The following is a 21,632-nucleotide window of genomic DNA, read 5'->3' on the forward strand; positions in this document are numbered from 1 at the left end:
AGGTCCTGTGGGGTTGAAGACCCTGAGGCCCCTGAAGAGGGACTAGAGGACCCCGGATCCCTAATCAGAGGAGACCTCAGAGAAGCCCGTCTCTGTTGTCAGTCCAGGGCAACCGTGGGGGCAGGATGAGCACTACACGCATGCGCTGACTTCCTGACATCCGGGTCTTCAAGAGACTGGGGTCCTGGTATAAGGGGCGGGGCTTCAGTTGCGGAGAAGCGACAATCCAGGTCCTGTGCGGAGGCAAGGTGAGGTGCCTGAAGGAGGACTGGGGGGACCCTGAGTGAGGACCGACAGAACCCCACAGATCCCCGCCCCTGTAGTTGGCCCTCGGAGACTTTGTGGTGAGAAGAGCACACTCGGCCTGTCTGACTTCCTAACATGCGGGTCATAGAGGAACTGGAGGCCTTGTGAAAGCGGCGAGGTCTCAAAATGGCGGACGGGACAATGACAGGTCCTGCCTGGAGTCTAGGCTCCATGCGAGGAAGGACTGAGGTGGTTAGACCCCATCAGAGAGGGATCTTGATCCTTGCACGAGGGTCTTGGAGGGCCCAGAGTGGGGTGAGCAGGGTGAGCAGTTTCTTGACCTCTGGCTTAGGGACCTCAGGAGGTGAGGTTTTACGGGCGGAGGCTTCAGGTTGACAGAGGCTGGACTGAGCAGATCCCCTCCCCTGTGGTCAGTGCTGGGAGGCCAGTCAGGACGTGAGGAGGAGCTGAGGACCGAGCATCTCCCTAGCCTAGGACCCGCGCAAAGCCCTGGGCAGGTGCGGCCGCATGTGGGGTCCCTCAGCGCTTTCTGTTCAGGTTTGTGTCTTGTTCTGAGTTTCCTTGTAATCCTCCAAAGGGGACGGTCCAGACCATGCCGGGGGAAAGGTGAGCACTACAAGGGACCCACCACACAACTGGGTGTACTCACAGAGTCCACCCCCTCCTACCAGCACAGAAGGCCCAGGGCTGTGCCACAGTACAGCCCTTAGCTGTCACCTCCATTTCTCTCACAGGAGCTCCAGGAACCAGGAGGTGAAGCCAGAGGTCTGAAGCCTGTGTTCTGAGTTCAGAGAGCAGAGGAGATCCAGGCAGTATCAGAAGTCAAGGTGAGAGGGTGCCCTGAAGTGAACCAGAGGCTCCCTATCCCACAACAGAGGGGGGGCCCAGAAGGCCCCAATTCCTCCCACTTTGTTGGCCCCAGAAATCTTGGGCTGTGCTGAGCGCACCCTGGGGAGCCACCTCACTTCCTCTTTCGGGTAGCCAGGGGACTGGCCTCCCAGGAGGAGCGCTCCTGTGAGGTCTGAGAGCACCCCTCAAGGGGAGACCTGTAAGTGGCCTGTGTCATACCATCCAGGGTGCGTTTCTTAGCCGAGGCCGCTCTCACCTCCTCTCTCCCCGAGGCCCTTGGTCCCCATCTGTACCTCTGCCTCACTTCCGTGTCTTGTTTGACCTCAGGCGTTGTGCTCGCGGTCAAGATGAGTGAACTCAGCAAACCCGAGGAAGACCTTCAGGAGCCAGGAGAGGCCCAGGGCCCTGGAGCGGTGCAGCTCTTGGTGGCTGAGGTGGGGGAGGCCCCATCTGACTTGGCCTCCTACCCCCCAGCATCCTGCTCCACTCCTGTGGAGCCCTTGCCCCGAGAAATTCTGAATGAGATGATGGCTAACCTTATGAAGTTTCTGCTCCTCAAGTATCGAGCCAAGAAGCTGACCTCCCTGGCAGAAATGCTGAATAATGTCTTCAGGGATAACCAGGAGCACTTCCCGGTGGTCTTCAGTCAAGCCTTAGAGTACCTGCAGCTGGTCTTTGGTGTGGAGGTGAAGGAGGTGGATCCCACAGAGCACATCTACGTCATGGTCCCCACCCTGGGCCTCACCTGTGATGAGATGCTGAGCGATGGGCAGGGCCTGCCCAAGGCCGGCCTCCTGGTGCTGGTCCTCAGCGTGATCATGTGTAGTGGAGACCCGGCCCCTGAGGAGGCAGTCTGGGGAGCACTCAGCAGGATGAGGATGTATGTTGGGAGCGAGCACTGTGTCTTTGGGGAGCCCAGGGAGCTGCTGACCCAAGTGTGGGTGGGTGGGGGGTACCTGGAGTACCGGCAGGTGCCTGACAGTGACCCTGCTCGCTACGAGTTCCTGTGGGGTCCCCGGGCCTATGCGGAGACCAGCAAAGAGCAAGTCATGGCATTTGTGCTCAGGGTCAGACAAAGGGCTTTGAGGGCCTTCCCACTCCTGTCTGCAGAGGCTGTGGGGGAGGAGGAATAGGGGGCCTGAGCCAGAGCAGCAGCCAGGTTGATCCTTCCCTCTGTGATTGAAGAGGAAGTAGTCAGCCTTCAGTCAGAAGTGAGGGCCCGGGCCAGTTGGGAGAACCAGTGTGTAGCATCTTTTGGTTCATGTTCTCTATGATGACATGGGGATTCATCTCTGTTTTCTTTAGAAATTTTTCAAAGTTTGATTTCAGAGAAGGCTAAAGAAACATCAGTATCTTAGCTTTGTGAATGATATTGATCCCAGCGTATTTTTGGTTACTCAGTTCAAAAACAAGAGTTTTGCTGTTTTGTAATGAGATTGGGAAGTCTTCCATTTTGTTTTGTGGTCCTGAACAGAATACAATGGAATAGGAATTAGAACTTTTTTGAAAACTTGAACTTATGTAGCAATAGTATTGAAAGGAGAAGAATTAGATAATAAAAGTAATTATAGTGAATTCATGCTTATGTCCTTCTTGTATGTCATTCACAATAACTAAATTATCTGTTTATTGAATTTTCCTTGGTTGTTAAAGAAAGCAGCAGACAATCTGAGACCCTGCTCACTGGCTCATTTATTCCAAAGACTGTACAGATTCTCTGCTCCGTGAAAGGCTGTTAGCAGTGGAGACACTAGGAGAAGCCGGACACCCCCACGCTTTCAGCGATGGTCTAGAGCTGCAGTCACATGAGGTCTGCCTTGGGGGTGAGGGGAATCTCTGAAATGGATCATTGCTGTGAGGTGTCCTTTTGCCCAGAGACATCTCTTTCTAGGACAGGAAGAAGGGGTCCTGGCTCTTGTCCCATAGCTGTTGACCACAGAGATGAAATAGGTGTTTTCCACCCACCATCTGCTAGGAATCCTAGAGAAATGTGAATCTTGCTCTTTTATGTATGGCCCAGTTTTCCCTGTGCTGGCCCTCCTGTCTCTGCCCTGGGAAGCTGATTACCAAGTACATTGAAATAACAGTTTATTTGGTCATCTGGACTTTATTACTTTCACTTGTGAGCATGGTCTAGATTTCATTTGGATGAAATGAGTGGAGAGAAGCTACAAAAGTGGACAGGACCTGCTGTGTGACTAGAATCTTGGGATCTTTGAGTGAGCTGTGCCCAGCTGGAGACACTGCTCTCCACCCTGAAACACACACAAACACTGAAATTGAATAATATATTCCCCGGGAGGAAAACACAGAACAGCAATTCTGAGTGGTTTTCTATTCCATTTCCAATTAAGCTGCCAGTAAAGGCTGTGCCTGGCATCAAAGGGCAGGAGCGACTTCCGGCCCTAAGGAGGTGGTGGGGTCACTGCAGTGGGGGGTGCAGACGGGTGCAGGGGGCGAGGGGGCAGCTCTGTGCTGAGTGCCAGAGAACAACGGGAACAGGAGATGTGATCGTGCCCACACATGTGGCAGCTGCCAGATAGTCAGTGGACTCTTGGAAAAGGTGGAGAATTTCAAGGCCCATGTGCCCTGCTCAGACTCTCCTCCCCAAAACAAAGGAGATTTTTAACCGGTGCTCTTCGTTGAGCATCTGCTAGGCAGTGTGCAATTGGAGAGATGTCAGGTGTTCAGTCACCTCTTTTTTTCCTCTCTCCCTGCACACATGGGGACACCACCCTGCCAGGCCTCTTCACTTAGGAAGGGTCATGTGATGACCCGGGCCAGTGAATTTTCAGCAGAAGCATTTTTGTCAGGACCATTTGTTTTGAAGGGATATAGGCGCCTGGGGTTTGATCCTCAAGTCAGGACAACACAGAGACATAGACCACTCTGAGTGTGGTTCCTCTCCCAGAGACTAAAGTCGTGCGCCTCTGACCCTTGAGAGAGGCTGCCCCACAGGGAGCTGGCTGCAGGAATCCCACCCACCTCCCCCAGAGACCCACAGCCTGCCCCTGACCCCCTTGAGCTGCACTGTCAGCCCCCTTGGGGCTGTGCTCAGTCTCCATCAGGAGGGCAGCAGCCAGCTGCCAAAGGCCCCTGTTGGGGTTGGGGGCATCCTCCTCATGGGTCCCAGCCCCGAGGCCCCCTACCCCTGCTGCCCACAGTGTCCCCCCACAGTGTCCCATCTCCCCGGAACCTGGCCTTGGGTTTTGTCCTGCCTGCCCCCCCACCCTGCCCCATGCATTGGCAGTGGATTAGGCCTTGGTCCTGATGACCTCGTGTGTGTAACTTTATTTGGAAATCCCAGAGCAGCATCCCCTTCCACGGCGCTTCAGCTGGAGCCAGCAGGACTTGATGCAGCCCCTGGGCGAGTCTCCTGGTGGTGGGTCAGTAGTAATCATTGCCATGGAAGTGCGGGGCACATCTCTAAGATCCTGAGGCGTATCAGACCATTCCCTGTGGAATCCCTGTGGAACATGGTGGAGTAAACTCAGGATCTTGTGAATGTGACTGTGAGTCCTGGCTTTTGAGCCTGAGTGTGAGAGGCAGAGGGGTGTCTGGTCAGCCACCCGCAGAGCCAGCTAGGACTTTGGTGTCCCCAGTCAGGCTCTTCAAGCAGAGGACAAGCTCTAGAAGATGCCTGGGAGGACACTCGCCCAGGCGCCAGAGGCCCCAGACTCCAACGAGGATTCCGAAAGGAGCCAGGCAGGAGCAGAATCTGGGGTCCCAGGGATACAGGCTGCAAAGAGGGTCAACAGCCCCAGAGACATGGAAGCAGCAAGCCCCTGGAGACCTCATCAGACCTGCCCGGGGCTGGCCGGGAGAGGGAGTGGGGAGCAGATGCCTCTGCAGATGAGCTGCCACCCTGGCCTCCAGGAGGACATCTGTGCTGTGGGGCCGAGGCTGGGACCACAGCCTCAGGGGGCACTCCAGGATGTATATGTGACAGCTCTCATAACAGGTACTCCTCATGCACCTTATTGGATATGACTGCTAGGTGTGGATGGGTTCTTGCTCTGGGTACAGAAGAACCTCAGGGCTTTGATTGCTAGGAGGCCCAAACTGCCCCCTACCCCCACCGACTTATCTGGAGGTCATTTCAGGATCCAGCATCTTCTGCAGCAGTCTCTGTGTGGACACACACCACCCTGTTCCCCAGCTAATCTTGCCCAGGGCATCACAGATTGGACAGGCACCTCCCCTGGCTTAAGGAGTCTCAGTGAATGTTCTGTTCCTCTGAGAAGTCCCTGTGTTTCCTTATGGCTTCTCTGGAGGCTCAGTGTTAAAGAATCTGCCTGCAATGTGGGAGATGCAAGTTCGATCCCTGGGTGGGAAGATACTCTCGAGGAGGAAAAGGCATCCCACTCCACTATTCTTACCTGGGAAATCCCATGGACAGAGGAGCTGGGGTAGGGGGGGTGTGCCACAGTCCACGGTGTCACAAAGGGTCAGACACGACTGATTGACTGAGCACTCACATGTACGCACGACTAAAGGTTTGCTCTGGACCCTTGTATCCTTGGCAAGACACTTACCCCTGCCTGGATCTTGACAGACTTCTGTGGCAAATGATACTGGCAGACGTCTTAAAGTGGTTTTTGAGCAAGTACAGGGTTCCAGGTCTATACCTGGCCTCGGTTGGTGGCTTTTGCCATATCCAGGCAAAACATCTATGAGGTTGGATCAGGGCAGCTTTTGTGGGACTTGACAAAAAGTGGATCCAGAAATGTTTCTGTGTGGAAGAGGCCCGGTTAGTGTATTATATGGGATTGGAGGTTAAGGGAGAGGAAAAGTCAAAGCTAATTTAGCAAGGGTTGTTTCACACTTAGTTTCTGTGCTTGTGTTTGGTTTCCTTTCTATTTCCTTTTTTAACGTACTCAGCATGTTTTGCCCAAAATTTCCTTGCCTTTTTCATTTTGAAAACAGACTTTATTTTCACCTTTTCCTTTATAACCCGTTTAACCCTTGTAAACCTTTAAGATTTGAAAAAAAAAAAAAACCTGTGAAAATAGAAGAAATCTCTTACGCCCCACACCCAGTCTCCCCTATTCCTAATATCCTATGGTAATATGATACATTTAATACAATTAATGACGAAGTATTGATGCATTATTTGTTATCAACTAAAGCCCATGCTTTACTCAGATTTCTATAGGGTTACCCGTTCCCGGATCCTGGCAAGGAAACTACGCTAACATTTAGTTGTAATGTCTCCTTGGGTTCCCCTTAGCTTTAATATTTCTTTGTTTTGGATGATCTTGGCAGTTTTGAGGAGTACTCAGTAGATGTTTTGTACCATGTCCCTTGACTTGTATTTGTCTGATATTTTACTCATGACTAGTCTGGGATTACAAGTTTGGGGGAGGAATTTTACAGATGTAAAATCCTATTCTCATCACATTGTATCAAGTGTATATATTATTAGCACAATTGATCACTGATGATGCCCTCATTGATCATGTGGCTGAGGTAGTGCTTGTCAGGTGTATGTGATAAAGTGATTGTTTTATGTCCCCTTTCCACCCTGTCCTCTTTGGAAGAAAGTCATGATGTGCAGTCCATGCTTCAGGGGTGGGGAGTTATGCTCCACTTTCTACAAGTGGGAGTGTCTGCATAAACTGGAATTTTTCTGTGTGAAACACTTCTCTATCCTTGTTTGTGTAATTAAGAAATTATTTTTGTTTCTCAGTACGGAATCATGGTATCTTTATGACACTTTGGGTTAAAATCCAATACAACTTTATATATTTTTATTTTCCAATTGTTCTCGGATTGGCCATTGGGAGCTCTTCCTGTCATATCCCTTTGTATATACCTTTGTCATACCCCTGGAAATATTGCTTCCTCTTGAAAGTTTCTTGAGCATGTTTTAAATTTTCACATCATACAAGATGTTCCAGTCTCATTTTCCATATTTCCGGTCCCAATTCTAGAATCATAAATTTTTCCATGGAGCCCTTGTTCCTTTTATTGTCAAATGCTATTGACAAAACTAGATCTGTGCACTAAGTGTGTTCATTGGTACTGAAGAGTCATTGCTTCTGGGCACCCGTTGGTTGACAGGGCAAAGAATTATATGTGTACTTCTTATCCTGTGTTTATTTATATATCTAGAAATATTTTAGATGGTAATGATTTCATGGGTATGACACTAAAAACACAGGCCAAAAAAAGAAAAATGTGGATAAATTGGACCTCATTAAAAAAAAAAAAATGTCTGTGCATCAAAGAACACAATCAAGGAATTCTACTTCTGAGTGTATAGTCAAAAGGAAATGAAAATAGGATACCGAAAAGATATCTGCATTCCTACATTTATCGCAACATTGTTCACAATAGCCAAAATATGGACACAACCTAAGCGTCCCTCAGTGGATGAATGGATCAAGAAGATGCAACATATTCAGTATGCAGCCATGTGAGAGAAGGAAATCCTGCCATTTGCAACAACTTGGAAGGAGCTTGAGGGCATTATGCTAAGTAAAATAAGTGAGACAGAAAAAGATAAGTACGGTTTGTTATCATTTACACGTGGAATCTGAAAAGGACAAAGTGGGACTGCCCTGGCAGTCCAGTAGCTAAGACTCTGCACTTGCAATGCAGGGAGCATGGATTTGATCCCTGGTTAGGGAAGTAAGATCCCACACCGTTGTGCTGTTATTGTATTATCTAACTACTTGGTCATCTAGGCGAATCCATTCAAGGGAAGTACACAACAGAGTGAGGAAACTAAATACCCCCCACTCTGTGTGAGAGGACCAGAAGGAGAGTCTCCTGGTAGCCAGAGTGAGGGCAGATAGTGGGGAAGAGCAAGTGTGAGCAAGGGATCCCAGCAAGTTGTAGGAACTCCTGAGTTCCACCTGAGCTGTACATGCAGGAATCTCACCAGAGACAGAATATCAAAAGCATGGAGAACTGAACCAGTGCCCAAGGGGCAGGCTGGGCCCTGCGTGATTCACAAACACTATGGATCTAAATATCACTGCATCAACCACAGCAAAACGCACATTGATTTCAAGCACATGTGAAACATTCAACAAGATAGAATCCTATATCCTCAAAACAAACTAAAAAAATTTAAATGATGCGGAGTATGTTCTCTGACAAGAAAAGAATCAAACTAGAAATCAAACAATATGGAAGGAGAAGAAAAGTCTCAAAACACTTGGAAATTAAACAACCATCCACAGGTAAAAGAGAGATTCTCAAGGAAGTAGAAACTGCACTGGAATGAATTAAAATGAAAGGGCAATGTATTGGAATTTATGGGATGCATCTAAATCAGTGTTAAGAGGGAAAATTACAGCATTTAATGTTTAGATTAAGAAAGAAGAAAGACCTCAATCAATAATCTATGCTTCCACGTTAACTTAGAAAAAGAAGGAAAACTATACCCAAAGCAATCTGCAAACAAACACACCAAAAACAGAAGAGAAAAAAATTAAAATCAAAAGTAAAGAAAAAAAAATCATAGGAAAAAAAACTGGTTCATTGAAAAGATCAACAAAATTGGTAAAACTCTTGCCAGATAAACAAAATCAAAAAAGAGAAGACAAATGACTAATATCAGAAGTGAAATACTGACTATCACTACAGTCCTACAAGCCCTACACTAAAGATGTTGGAAGGATAAAAAGGAAACACTAAGAAAAAATCTATGTACTGTACATAAATTCAAGAACTTAAGTGGAATTTTAAAATTACTCAAAATCCAGAAACTACTCAACTCACCCCTGATGAAATGTATAATCTTTATAGTACTACAATTATTAGAAAATGGATGTCACATTTTAAAATTTTCTAAAAAGAAAATCTTTAGACCCTCAGAAATATCAAAAAGCTCAAGCAGAAACTGTCACAACCAGCTTTATCAGAACTCTGAAAAATTGTCAAAAGTTAACAGCAACTAAGCTACCAAGATTGTGAGCTCCACTGGGTAAGGGTTACTGTCATGCTCTGTGGTCCTGGTGTCCACCATGGGCCTTGGCACTCAGTGGGAGATCAGAAAGTGTTTGCTAAATAATGTCTTACTCGCGGCTCCTGCAATCTGGTTGGATCAACTTTATTTGACCTCCAATACATTTAACTGGAGAAGGCGATGGCACCCCACTCTAGTACTCTTGCCTGGAAAATCCCATGGACAGAGGAGCCTGGTGGGCTGCAGTCCACGGGGTCGCTAAGAGTCAGAAACGACTGAGCGACTTCACTTTCACTTTTCACTTTCATGCATTGGAGAAGGAAATGGCAACCCACTCTGGTGTTCTTGCCTGGAGAATCCCAGGGACGGGGGAGCCTGGTGGGCTTCCATCTATAGGGCCGCACAGAGTCTGACATGACTGAAGCGACTTAGCAGCAGCATCAATACATTTAACAGGTCAACATGACCATAAACACAAACAGGAGCAGTGGCACAAGTATATCTCTGCAAACATCTGTAGCAGAGGTGCCTGACACTGACATACCAACAGAGACAGAACTATTTTAGCCCATGGGTAGCTTTAAAAACTTCCTTTTTTTTTTTTTTCATGAAAATCTGATCACTGCTGTGAAAGAACAAAACGATGGCAAGAAAGAGCTCCTCACAGAATGACAAGCTGAGCCCTTGTCCTCCAAGTGCTGGGAGAACCGAAGTGGCATTTATAGGAGGAAATGACCGACCAGGCACAATAGGAAGGCTATGTAGGTTTGGAGGAGTACAATATTCTGATGACTTCCGGAAGTATCAAACCCAGTCCTTTCCTAAAATATCCTCTGGCACATTCATGACACAGAGACCTTTGACTCTTCTAACAGGATAAACGTCCTGGCCCTTCCCTGATAGTGTATGCGTCAAATGTCAGTACACAAGAAACAAGTGCCCGCACAGTCCAAATTCCAGGCCTGGCCTTCCTGTCACTGTTACACAAAAGTGAGCGTATGAAACGAGTATTTAGTAATTGTTTCACTTTTGCTTAAGTCAAAAGGACCTGAGACTGTGTTTGGTTAGCAAATCCACCCTTCAATGGCACCCCGCTCCAGTACTCTTGCCTGGAAAATCCCATGGATGGAGGAGCCTGATGGGCTGCAGTCCATGGGGTCGGTAAGAGTCGGATGCGACTGAGCGACTTCACTTTCACTTTTCACTTTCGTGCATTGGAGAAGGAAATGGCAACCCACTCCAGTGTTCTTGCCTGGAGAATCCCAGGGATGGGGGAGCCTAGTGAGCTGCCGTCTATGGGGTCACACAGAGTCGGACACGACTGAAGTGACTTAGCAGCAGCAACAGAGAGGTCAAGTCAGTAAGGTGATAGATACCTGAGCACAAAAGTAGGCCTAAGACCAAAATTCAGATGCAAATGCAATGGTGCACATGACCACAGGTTAGAGAGTCCATAATACACAATGAGGATGCTCAGCTGGTGTTTTCAGCTCCTCATCAGGACATCATGCTTTCCTGGGTTTAGGGCCATGATGTCGAGCAGTCACTGGATGGAGTTTGATCTGAAAGAATAAAGAGAACACAGGTGAACCGAAAGTGTGTCTTATTGAAACAACTTGATCTCAAAATGAGTAAAGGATTGTTCTTAGATGGGAGTTTAAATGGTGCCCTTCTTTTGAGGTATTCATAAGTACCTCACAAACTGAGAACATTTAAGCCTTTCTCATAGCCAGTGAGGATAGTATATAAGAAAACAGATCCAAATCCCACTCCCAAAAGGAACTTAGGAAGATGAGAGAGCCCAGGTGTGATCATGTCACTCTGCGGCTTAATTCTCTACCACCCATAAAATAAAATCTTCCCAGGTGGCGCCAGTGGAAATGAACCTGCCTGCCAATGCCAGAGACATAGAGATGGAGGTTTGATCCCTGGGTTGGGAAGATCTCCTGGAGAAGGAAATGGCAACCCACTCCAGTATTCTTGCCTGGAGAATCCCATGGACAGAGGAGCCTGGAGGACTGCAGTCCATAGGGTCGCAAAGAGTCTGACACGACTGAAGCGACTTAGCATGTAAAATAAGGTCCACACCTCTTCCTCTGATATTCAGGGTCCCTCGAATTGGACAGAAACCCCAATGTATTCTCTATTTACACCATGATCCCAGTTATTGTTTCCCATGTTGGAAGATTTCTGTTTCACTGCAGGAAATAGGGCTGAATATTTTTTCTTGGGTTACAATCTGTGTGACAAGTTAGCCACAGTTAGCAGTGATTTCTGGCTGGTTATTTAGGAAATTTTTCAAGCGCTAGCTTCCTCTCTTCCTTATTTCTGCATCTGGGCTCAAGAGAGAAGAAAACCTGACAAACACTACTTCAGCTAGGTGATCAAGGTCAATATCAATGGTGATAAATCATGTTGATAGAATGTGCCCTTGATATGATGTGATAAGAATGGCACTTTGTGTCTCTGGTCTTCCTCCCCAAAACTCATTACCCAATTGAATACTTTGGACTAACCCTTCTTTTTATGATGACTGGATGTTGATTTTTATTAGATACTTTTCTGTATCAATGTAGCTCTGATTTTTCTCACTCAATCTGTTATTGTAATGAGGCAATCCTGGGCTTATGCATCCCCAGATCCATCCCTCATTCCTGCTTGCTCTGTTCTAGATTATACAGGGGCCGACTCCAGCAGGCTGCAATCAAACTAGCCAGCAGCTGGCTGCCATTTTGGTTCAGCTAATCGGAAACACCAGCAAGAGATTAGAATCCTGGAAGACAGAGCAGTCAAAGATTTTTTGCTTCCTCTGCATCAGGTGGCTTGTCTTTCAGTGGTTCCCTATTCTCCATGGCTCCAGCCACTCAACCATGAGGGAGACCCATCATGGCTCTGGATCCTGTTGAATCCAACACCCAGGTTCCAGTAACACTGTCTCCTTTCTTTGTCCTTCCATCCTAGGGGTGAGTGATTTACTTGTGTTGCTAATAATTGGGTTTCCCACTTCTCTCCTGCTTGGCTTCCTACCATGTTTGTAACCAACTCCATGCATTAAGTTCCCTCATGGTAAAAATTTACAGTGGTTTCTATTTTCCTGGACAATCCTTCACTGTTACATGCTGCCAATTATAATGACTGATCTTCTAGTGTGAAACTCCTTTGCATTCCTGGCATAAACACAGCTCTGTCACCAGAAGTTAAATGTTTGTCTCTTCTGTAATTAATAATAATAATAATAAAACAAAATACCCTGGGCTCTGAAACTTTCCCCAAATAATGTACCTTTCATCATCATCTTCAGTCTTCTCAAAAATAATTTTTATACTCGCTAGTTTTGGGGCATATATTGAAAAATTCCAACAGCATAAGTAATAAAGTGATTTAGTCAACTTGTAAAACATAATTCAAGCAATATGCTGCTAAGTCACTTCAGTCGTGTCTGACTCTGTGCAACCCCACAGACGGCAGCCCACCAGGCTCCACCATCCCTGGGATTCTCCAGGCAAGAACACTGGAGTGGGTTGCCATTTCCTTCTCCAATGCATGAAAGTGAAAAGTGAAAGTGAAGTCGCTCAGTCGCATCCGACTCTTGGCCACCCCATGGACTGCAGCCTACCAGGCTCCTCCATCCATGGGATTTTCCAGGCAAGAGTACTGGAGTGGGGTGCCATTGCCTTCTCCGTCAAGCAATATACATGGAGCTAAATAGCATGGCTTGTGCAACAGAGGCAAAATGGTGCTCCAAGGGAAATATATAGCCTTAAATAGATGTATCAGAAAATAAGAGCTATTTAAATCATCCAAGAAATTCAAGAAGCTAGGTAATGAACATCATATGAAACCTTAAGTAAGAGAAGGTAGGAAATAATGAAGATAAGTATAGAAATAACACATGTACACCCATGGCTGATTCATGATATATGGCAAAAACAACTACAGTATTGTAAAGTAATTAGCCTCCAATTAAAATAAATTAATTAACTAAAAAATAAAAATAAAATGCAATGCAAAAATAAAAAAAGAGAGAGAAAGCAGTAAGCCCAAAAACAAATGCAATTACTTGAAAATATATATGAACAGACTTTAAAAAAAGAAATAATGACCAGATATTAAAGAAAAAAAGAACATGTAAACAATATAAGTTTAAACTGTGTAAACTATAGATGCCAAAAATATTTAAATGATGTAAATGCACAGCAAATATGATTATATGATTCCCTCAAGATAAGCAAATGGTGGACAAGGAAAAGTTTCTACATGTAAAAGTATTTCAGGTAATAAACTAAAACTGAATGAGAGAATTTGCAAATTACCCCTCTGCAACCTCCAGTGGGTAACAGAAGGTGAGGATCATCAGTGACTGCCAACTCAGCACAAAGGACAAGAAACATTATGTTCTTCTTAATGGAATTACATGGCATCACCTAGGTAGCAGTCTTGTAAATAAACAAGTTAATCAAGCTTCTACCTGTAACTACCAATTTAAAGAACTGTTGAGGGCCCAAATGTGTTAAATGACATCAAACTGTTTCATTCAACATAATCTATATTATGGAAAACTTGAAAAATAAAAAACCTGCTTTTTTTCACAACAAAAGCTACAAGAAAAAAAGATGATGCAGGGGAAACCTATTGATTAAAAAAGACTCAAGGAACATTAAAAATATATATATAGACAATATACAGATGGTATTTGTGATCCAAACAAACTAAAAAAAAATAATGTATTAGGTAAATGTGAAAAATTACTAGATATTTGCTCTTGTTAAAACATTTACATTTTTAGGAATGATCATTATTTTGGGTTTGTTTTATAAAAGATTCCTTGTCTTTTAGAAATGCGTGCTGACATACTTAGACACGAATCATCCTGATGTCTTGGACTACCTTCACATCAGTCCATTGGCAGAGATGTGGGGAAGGTGAGGGTACATTGGAACCAGACTGGCCATGTACTGAGATGACTGATGCTCACTGCCAAGTATATTGTGTCCCTTATACCATTCTCTACTGCTATATGTGTTTTACAGTATCTGTTATAATAATAAACTTTTATTATAAACATCGTGCAATTAAACTTGAAATTCTGAGTGAAATGGACAATTTTTTTAAAAAAGACCAAATCAGTCCATAAAGAAACAGGAAACTTTAAACAATCCAAACTTTAACTATAGTCAACACCCAAGCTACCTTCAAATGTTCCAAGACAGGCAATTAGGGTGGCCAATTCTACCAATGGTCAGGGAAAACTAATCTCCATCTTATATAAACTCTTCTAAAGCACATACAAAAAAACTGGGAAATTATTTAACTTCTTTGCCCAGACCAGCTTTCCTTGACTATAAAACCAGATGAGTACCCCCACTCCTACCATGCAAAGAACACTTGAGCAAAGTTCACCCACACAGTAGCAAATATCCTAAGCAAACTAATAGCATATTCAATATAGCAGTGAATTACATGGACAGACAGGTTATAGCTAAAGAATGAAAATATGATTAAACTAGAAAATAGCTCAAGTATAATTCTCCACAATAACAAATTAGGGGAAAACATTGAAGCATGTCAATGGATGTGGGAATAGCTTCTGAAATCAATTCAACATGAGTGTGACTTTTAACAAATTGAGATTAGAAAAGAACTTCCATTTCCTAACATCTACAGCAAACATATGTGAAACGTTTGATGCATTCCCATTAAAGACAGGAACATGTCAAAGATGCATGCTCTCCCTTGTACAATGCAAAAATTCACTGGAACACAGAGTTAGAACTGTGCATGTCAAAGGAAATAAGAAGTATGAATATTGAAAAAGATAATATTTGTGACAATATGGTCATCCACATAGGGAATTCAAAGAAATCGATACATGGAATACTCAAATTAATAAGAGATGAGAAAAAACTTTGTATGGAAGATTACTACAGTAAAACCAAGAGCCTTGCCACATACACAAAGCACTATTTAGAAGATGTAATTTAAAAATGCCCTATTTGCAACACAAATCCAAAAATTACCTAAGAAGGCTAACAAAATATGTAAAATCTTAATAGAGGCTGCAACACAAATTTATAGATAGATATGGAAAAAAGTCTCAAATAAATGGTCTCAAACAAAAAGTCCCTAGCAGTATACCATATTCATTTATGGGGAGAAACTGTTGTAAAGATGTCAAGGCTGCTTAAACTATTTACAGATTTAGTGCTTTTCCTGTAGCTCTCAAGATGGTGGTGAAGTGTAGGCTGCCATCTTCTGTTCCCAAAATCTACCCTGGCAAAGTAAAGAAGAGAAAATGAAGCAAATGAGAAGTACAATATCGACCACAAAAGCTAAACAACATAACAGCCTCTGGAGGAGACTGAATTCTGTTTTGAACAGGATAATAAAATGCAGGAGGAGAGAGTGGGGGAGTTTCTGGGGTTAACAGCGTGAGAGATTCCTGCCCTGCCATCATAAGGCCAACAGCCGCCAGACCCTTTGGGCTCTGTTCTGTCCCTCAGGCGCATCCCGCAGCCCAACACACAGGGCTCCTCACACCTGCTCGCCTCCCAGGTGAAGAACAGAGGCCGCGGGGCTTGGGCATCTTCCCAGGATCACGTGCTAGTGAGGGCTGGGGTGGGCTCCAAGCCCTGGTCTCAATTCCTCTGGAGCCCCCGCCCTTCCTGCCCACTCCAGGCTGTGGCCCGACCTTCTGACTTCTCATGCCTTCCTCTTCTCAGTGCTACACGATGCCTCTGAGGTGAGAAAAAGCAGGCCCGCGGAAGGAAGGGGTCAAGGAGAACCAGAAGTACCGTGGGGCTGCTCTGGGGTTTGCTGAGAACTGACTCTGCGGGGGCCGGCATCTCTGTCCAGTCCCAGCGCCTCCCGCGTGAGGGCAGAGCCCTGTCCCTGCTGCTGCCATGGGGCCTCCTGCCCAGCTGAACCTGCCAGGCTGACCAGCTCCTCGCTGCTGCCCCTTCTGAAGGCTGCACAGGAGGATCTCCTGTCCTTCCCTACACAGAACTTTCCAACTCCCTGCAGAAGTCCTCTGGCTGTCCCAGCCCTCACTCTGCAACCCCTCCAACACCTACAGTCCCTTTGCTTTGGATAGTAACCTTTAGACACCTGGTAATCCTTCTGGGCAACTTCAACACATTCTCCAAATGTTTTCCTGTTGGGTGTGTGAGTACTCTGATGTGCCGCATAATCAACTGGTTCTTTGGATATAAACCTGAAGTTAAAGAGAGGGATTTTTAAAACCCCCTGACATTTGCAGCTGGATTTTAATGGGGTGTCTTCTTTGAAACTGGCCACCAAACACATGCCCAGATGAATGAGCTTACTAGCTGGTCAAAACCCAAAGCCTCCATCCTACGTGGTAGATGAGGAAGGAACACAGAAGTGGAGCCAAGGTTTCCAACTCTGAAAACTGCGGGATCCTCCTCTGAGGTGAAGAAATCGTTCCTCTGTAGCTCAGATTTTAAAAGAAAAAAATAATTATCCATCTTTCTTGGCCTCTTGTCTGGTACCTGACTCACAGGAATGTCATGGTTGTCAGTGTGCCTAACGGTACCTGGGCAGGTGCTCAGGCAAGTCCAGTTGTGTGGAGGCAGCTGAAACTCCCAGGAGAAGATAGCCTTGCATCAAAAGAGACCATTCTCAGTCGACTGACATTACAGTCAGTATTACAGTCCGGATCGCAAAGGGAAGTACAGAAATGTGCTGTGTGGTGACATGTAAATCCACCTGACTGACATTTACATGCTTCTCTTAAGATTAATGTGACACCGTGTTTGAAAACAACTGACATATAGGAGGCACTTAAGTATTTGGAGGCTATCAAGGAAAATCTGGCTTTCTCAGAAACCCTTCCAAGAAATGAAGAAGCTAGTCATAACAAATGATAATGCTGCTGCTGCTGCTGCTAAGTCGTTTCAGTCGTGTCCAACTCTGTGCGATCCTATAGACGGCAGCCCACCAGGCTCCCCCATCCCTGGGATTCTCCAGGCAAGAACACTGGAGTGGGTTGCCATTTCCTTCTCCAATGCATGAAAGTGAAAAGTGAAAGTGAAGTCGCTTAGTCATGTCTGAATCTTAGCGACCCCATGGACTGTAGCCCACCAGAGATCATGGCAAAGACTCACCACCCAGAAGGGCAAGATCGTGAGAAGGCCCAGTGGAAAGGGAATCGGAGGGTGATGTCACCTCCCAGCACAGTGGGGGATCTCTGGGTCAGAGAGCTCCGAAAGGCAGCAGTGGCTTGAAGTCTTATGGGTTCCAGGTTATAGTTATCTCATGTATGCCCAGTTACCATTATCTATGCCCAGCAGGTTTGGGGTTCAGTTTTTCAGAGTATGCCAAGAAAGCAGGTTCTAAATGGTGAAAATCAGTCTATTTGGACTACATTTAAAGTAATTAGATATTCAAAAATTTGAGCTTCTTGGGGAATATTTTAGGGAAGGGCTCCATCTCACACTTCTGCAACCATTCTGTAGCACACTCCACTCCCAGCCCCAAGCTTAAGTTGCCTTCCTATTGCGCCTGATGGGTCATTTCCTCCTAAATGCCACCACAGTTCCCCCAGCACTTAAGGGACACTGGCTTAGCTTGTCATTCTATGAGGTGCTCTCTCTTGCCACCATCTTGTTCTTTCAGAGCATTGATCTGATTTTCCTAGAAAATGGGACTTTTTACTGTTACCCATGGGCTAAAATGGTTTGTCTATGACTGTGTAAGTACCAGGCACCTCTCCTACAAATGTTCGCAGAAATGAACTTGTGTCATTGCTCCTGTTTGTGTGTATGGCCGTGTTGACATGTATTGGGGGCCAAGTAAAGTTGATATGACCAGATCATGTGATCTGTAAGTCATTTTCTGATCTTCTACTGAGTGTCCGTGGTGGCCACCAGGACCACACAGCATGGCATGTGAGCTCTGACTTGAGCAACTCATGATCTAATAGGCAATCTGGCCACATACACTTTACAGCATTCTCGAGGCAAGAATACTGGATTGAATTGGCATTTCCTCCTTCGGTGGACCACGTTTTGTCAGGACTCTTCACTGTGACCTGTCCATCTTGGGTGGCCCTTCACAGCATGGCTCATAACTTCACTGAGTTATTCAAGCCCCTTTGCCTCAACAAGGCTGTGGGCCATGAAGGGTACCTTGATGCTGGGAAAGATTTAAGGCAAAAGGAGAAGAAGGCTGCAGAGGATGAGATGGTTAGATAGCATCACCTAACCAATGGGCATAAATTTGAGCAAACTCTGTGAGATAGTAGAGCACAGAAGAGCCTGGTGTGCTGCAGTCCATGGGGTCGCAAAGAGTCAGACATGACTTAACAACTGAATAACAATAAATGGGCACATAACAAAGTTCTCTCTTTATGTTTTAGAAATACCAAAGCATATAGACAACAAAAATGGATAAACACAAATGTATTTGGTTTTCAGTGAGCATATTTAGTCAGACTTAGGTTTAAGGGAGTTGGCAAAGTACCTGGCTATAAACAGGGACTCTGAATCCAGCCAGCCTGGATTTCAATCCTGACTCCTCCACTTCCTGGCTGAGTGATCTTGTGTAAGCTTTTGACCTCTCTGTGCCTCAGTTCCCTCATCTGTAAACTATGGATAGCAATAGTACCTAACTCATGGGGCAGTTTTGAGGACAAAACCAGGTAATATCTGTAAAGCACATTCAACAGCACCTGGCACATAGTAAATACCAAGTGATTGCCTATTAAATCAGCAAATTCTGACCTCACCAGACACTGCTGTGTAGCCTCAGGATTCTGTCATTCAGCTCGATAAACAGAACTTGGACAGTCTGTAAAACAGGGCTAAAATTTGTGCTCCAACATGAAACACAGCCTCCTGCAAAGCATGGTGTATGGTTATCCTTATCCTTGACAGAGGCCTGGAAGCCCTCCGATCCTCCCATGCTCCAGTGGGTGTTATTGCACCTCTCGAATGTTCTACATGGATGGCCTCCCTTCCCATGACTTAAGCCTCCAATAGCTAAACTGCAGGGTATAACTTGCATTTCACTCTCCCAGTTATCTCTGTTGCCATTTCAGATCACAGAGGTCACAGTAATGATTTGAAACCAGATGACTGGTATTCCTAGCCTCTTCTCATTTAGATGAATAAGTATCAGTAGATCAACATCCTGACATGTGCTGCTCATCCCCAAACACTCATTTATGCTTTTTCCACACCCTGTCATGGGCATGTGCTTTTGTTGTGCATCAGACACAACCTGCTGTTATAGCAAAGGCAACTGGGAGCCTTGGCCCGAGTGGGAAATTCAGATCAACAGGAATACTCATTATTTGTGATCAGCTTCTAATTAGCTCCACCATTTCTGTGCTCTTCTGAGCCCAGCTCTGGTTTTTCATATGTTTACTCCCCTGGTACTTGAAGATGCATATTGCTTTCCAGCACTGGCAGTCAGTAGCCAGGGTAGACAAAAGAACCCAGCGCCTGCAAAGACAGTTCCGTACAGGGAAGGAGTGCCAGTGAGAAGAGCCAGACAGGCAGCTTCCTGCGATGCTTTCAGAAAAACAGCCATTGTAGGGGCCACTTCTGTTATAGGGACCCCAAACAGATTGCTTTAAAATTATTTGCGAATACATTAAAACTGCCATTACTTAAAATTGCCCAGCACATCAAGACACTTTGCAGACCTCACCTTGGGGCTTAATTCCTGAGTCATGTCAAGAGCTGCCACACTTCCAGGCATGTTGGAGGCAGCCAATGGACCATGATCCAGTCTCCTGGGAGATGTCAGGCTGGTGGAGGAGCTGAAGGAACCAAGGGTGTGCTAGTGGGTTTTTCAACACTTGCGTTTTCACTCATAACATAATGGAAACTGCTCCTTCCATCTTCCCTGCCACCTTGGCCTTGAGATGTATGTGATGTTGAACCTGGAAAGGCCCTGAGGGATTTTATATGGCAGGAAAGGCTAGGTTTTTCTGGTCCTCCATGACTGACTCTCTCTGACATTTCTGATCTAATCTTCAGATAGTTAGCTGGTCACTCCTGATATATGTATATCAATACCAATGTACTCAGTTCAGTTCAGTTCAGTCACTCAGTTGTGTCCGACTCTTTGTGACCCCATGAATCGCAGCACGCCAGGCCTCCCTGTCCATCTCCAACTCCTGGAGTTTACCCAAACTCATGTCCATCAAGTAGGTGATGCCATCCAGCCATCTCATCCTCTGTCGTCCCCTTCTCCTCCTGCCCCCAATCCCTCCCAGCATCAGGGTCTTTTCCAATGAGTCAACTCTTCACATGAGGTGGCCAAAGTATTGGAGTTTCAGCTTTAGCATCAGCCCTACCAAAGAACACCCAGGACCGATCTCCTTTAGGATTGATTGGTTGGATCTCCTTGCAGTCCAAGGGACTCTCAACAGTCTTCTCCAACACCACAGTTCAAAAGCATCAATTCTTCAGCGCTCAGCCTTCTTCACAGTCCAACTCTCACATCCATACATGACCACTGGAAAAACCATAGCTTTGACTAGACTGATCTTTGTTGGCAAAGTAATGTCTCTGCTTTTGAATATAATATCTAGGTTGGTCATAACTTTCCTTCCAAGGAGTAAGCGTCTTTTAATTTCATGGCTCCAATCACCATCTGTAGTGATTTTGGAGCCCAAAACAATAAAGTCTGACACTGTTTCCACTGATTCCTCATCTATTTCCCATGAAGTGATGGGACCAGATGCCATGATCTTCATTTCCTGAACATTGAGCTTTAAGCCAACTTTTTCACTTTCCACTTTCACTTTCATCAAGAGGCTTTTTAGTTCCTCTTCACTTTCTGCCATAAGGGCGGTGTCACCTGCATATTTGAAGTTATTGATATTTCTCCCGGCAGTCTTGATTCCAGCTTGTGTTTCTTCCAGTCCAGCGTTTCTCATGATGTACTCTGCATAGAAGTTAAATAAGCAGGGTGACAATATACAGCCTTGATGTACTCCTTTTCCTATTTGGAACCAGTCTGTTTTTCCATGTCCAGTTCTAACTGTTGCTTCCTGACCTGCATATAGGTTTTTCAAGAGGCAGGTAAGGTGGTCTGGTATTCCCATCTCTTTCAGAATTTTCCCACAGTTTCTTGTGATCCACACATTCAAAGGCTTTGGCATAGGCAATAAAGCAGAAATAGATGTTTTCCTGGAACTCTCTTGCTTTTTCCATGATCCAGCGGATGTTGGCAATTTGATCTCTGGTTCCTCTGCCTTTTCGAAAACCAGCTTGAACATCTGGAAGTTCACAGTTCACATATTGCTGAAGTCTGGCTTGGAGACTTTTGAGCATTACTTTACTAGTGTGTGGGGTGGTGGCTGAGAGGAGCTACTTCATGTCTGAGGTCAGGGGCGGCACCCGAGAGGAGCAACCCCACGTCCAAGAAGCGGCGGCTGCACGGGCACAGGAGGGCAGAGAGGAGCTACTCCACTTTCAAAGTCAGGAGGGGCAACCTTGTCCAAGGTAAGGAGCAGCAGCTACGCTTTGCTGGAGCAGTCGTGAAGAGACACCCCACGTTCAAGGTAAGAGAAACCCAAATAAGATAGTAGGTGTTGCGAGAGGGCATCAGAGGACAGACACACTGA

At 45.6% G+C, this 21,632-nt stretch overlaps 1 protein-coding gene across 1 annotated transcript; it reads left to right on the forward strand.

Annotated features, from left to right (window-relative positions):
- Positions 1–1,463: 1,463 nt before the first annotated feature.
- Positions 1,464–2,249, forward strand: LOC138070755 (melanoma-associated antigen 10-like). Its single transcript, XM_068961966.1, has one exon. It carries the CDS (start codon positions 1,464–1,466, stop codon positions 2,247–2,249), a length of 786 nt encoding a protein of 261 aa, XP_068818067.1.
- Positions 2,250–21,632: the final 19,383 nt, after the last annotated feature.

The sequence above is a fragment of the Capricornis sumatraensis genome, chromosome X (assembly GCF_032405125.1).
Source record: "Capricornis sumatraensis isolate serow.1 chromosome X, serow.2, whole genome shotgun sequence".
Taxonomy (NCBI): Eukaryota; Metazoa; Chordata; class Mammalia; order Artiodactyla; family Bovidae; genus Capricornis; species Capricornis sumatraensis.

Coding starts and splice junctions, on each gene's coding strand:
- LOC138070755 (XM_068961966.1), top strand. CDS start 1,464: ATGAGTGAACTCAGCAAACCCGAGGAAGACCTTCAGGAGCCAGGAGAG.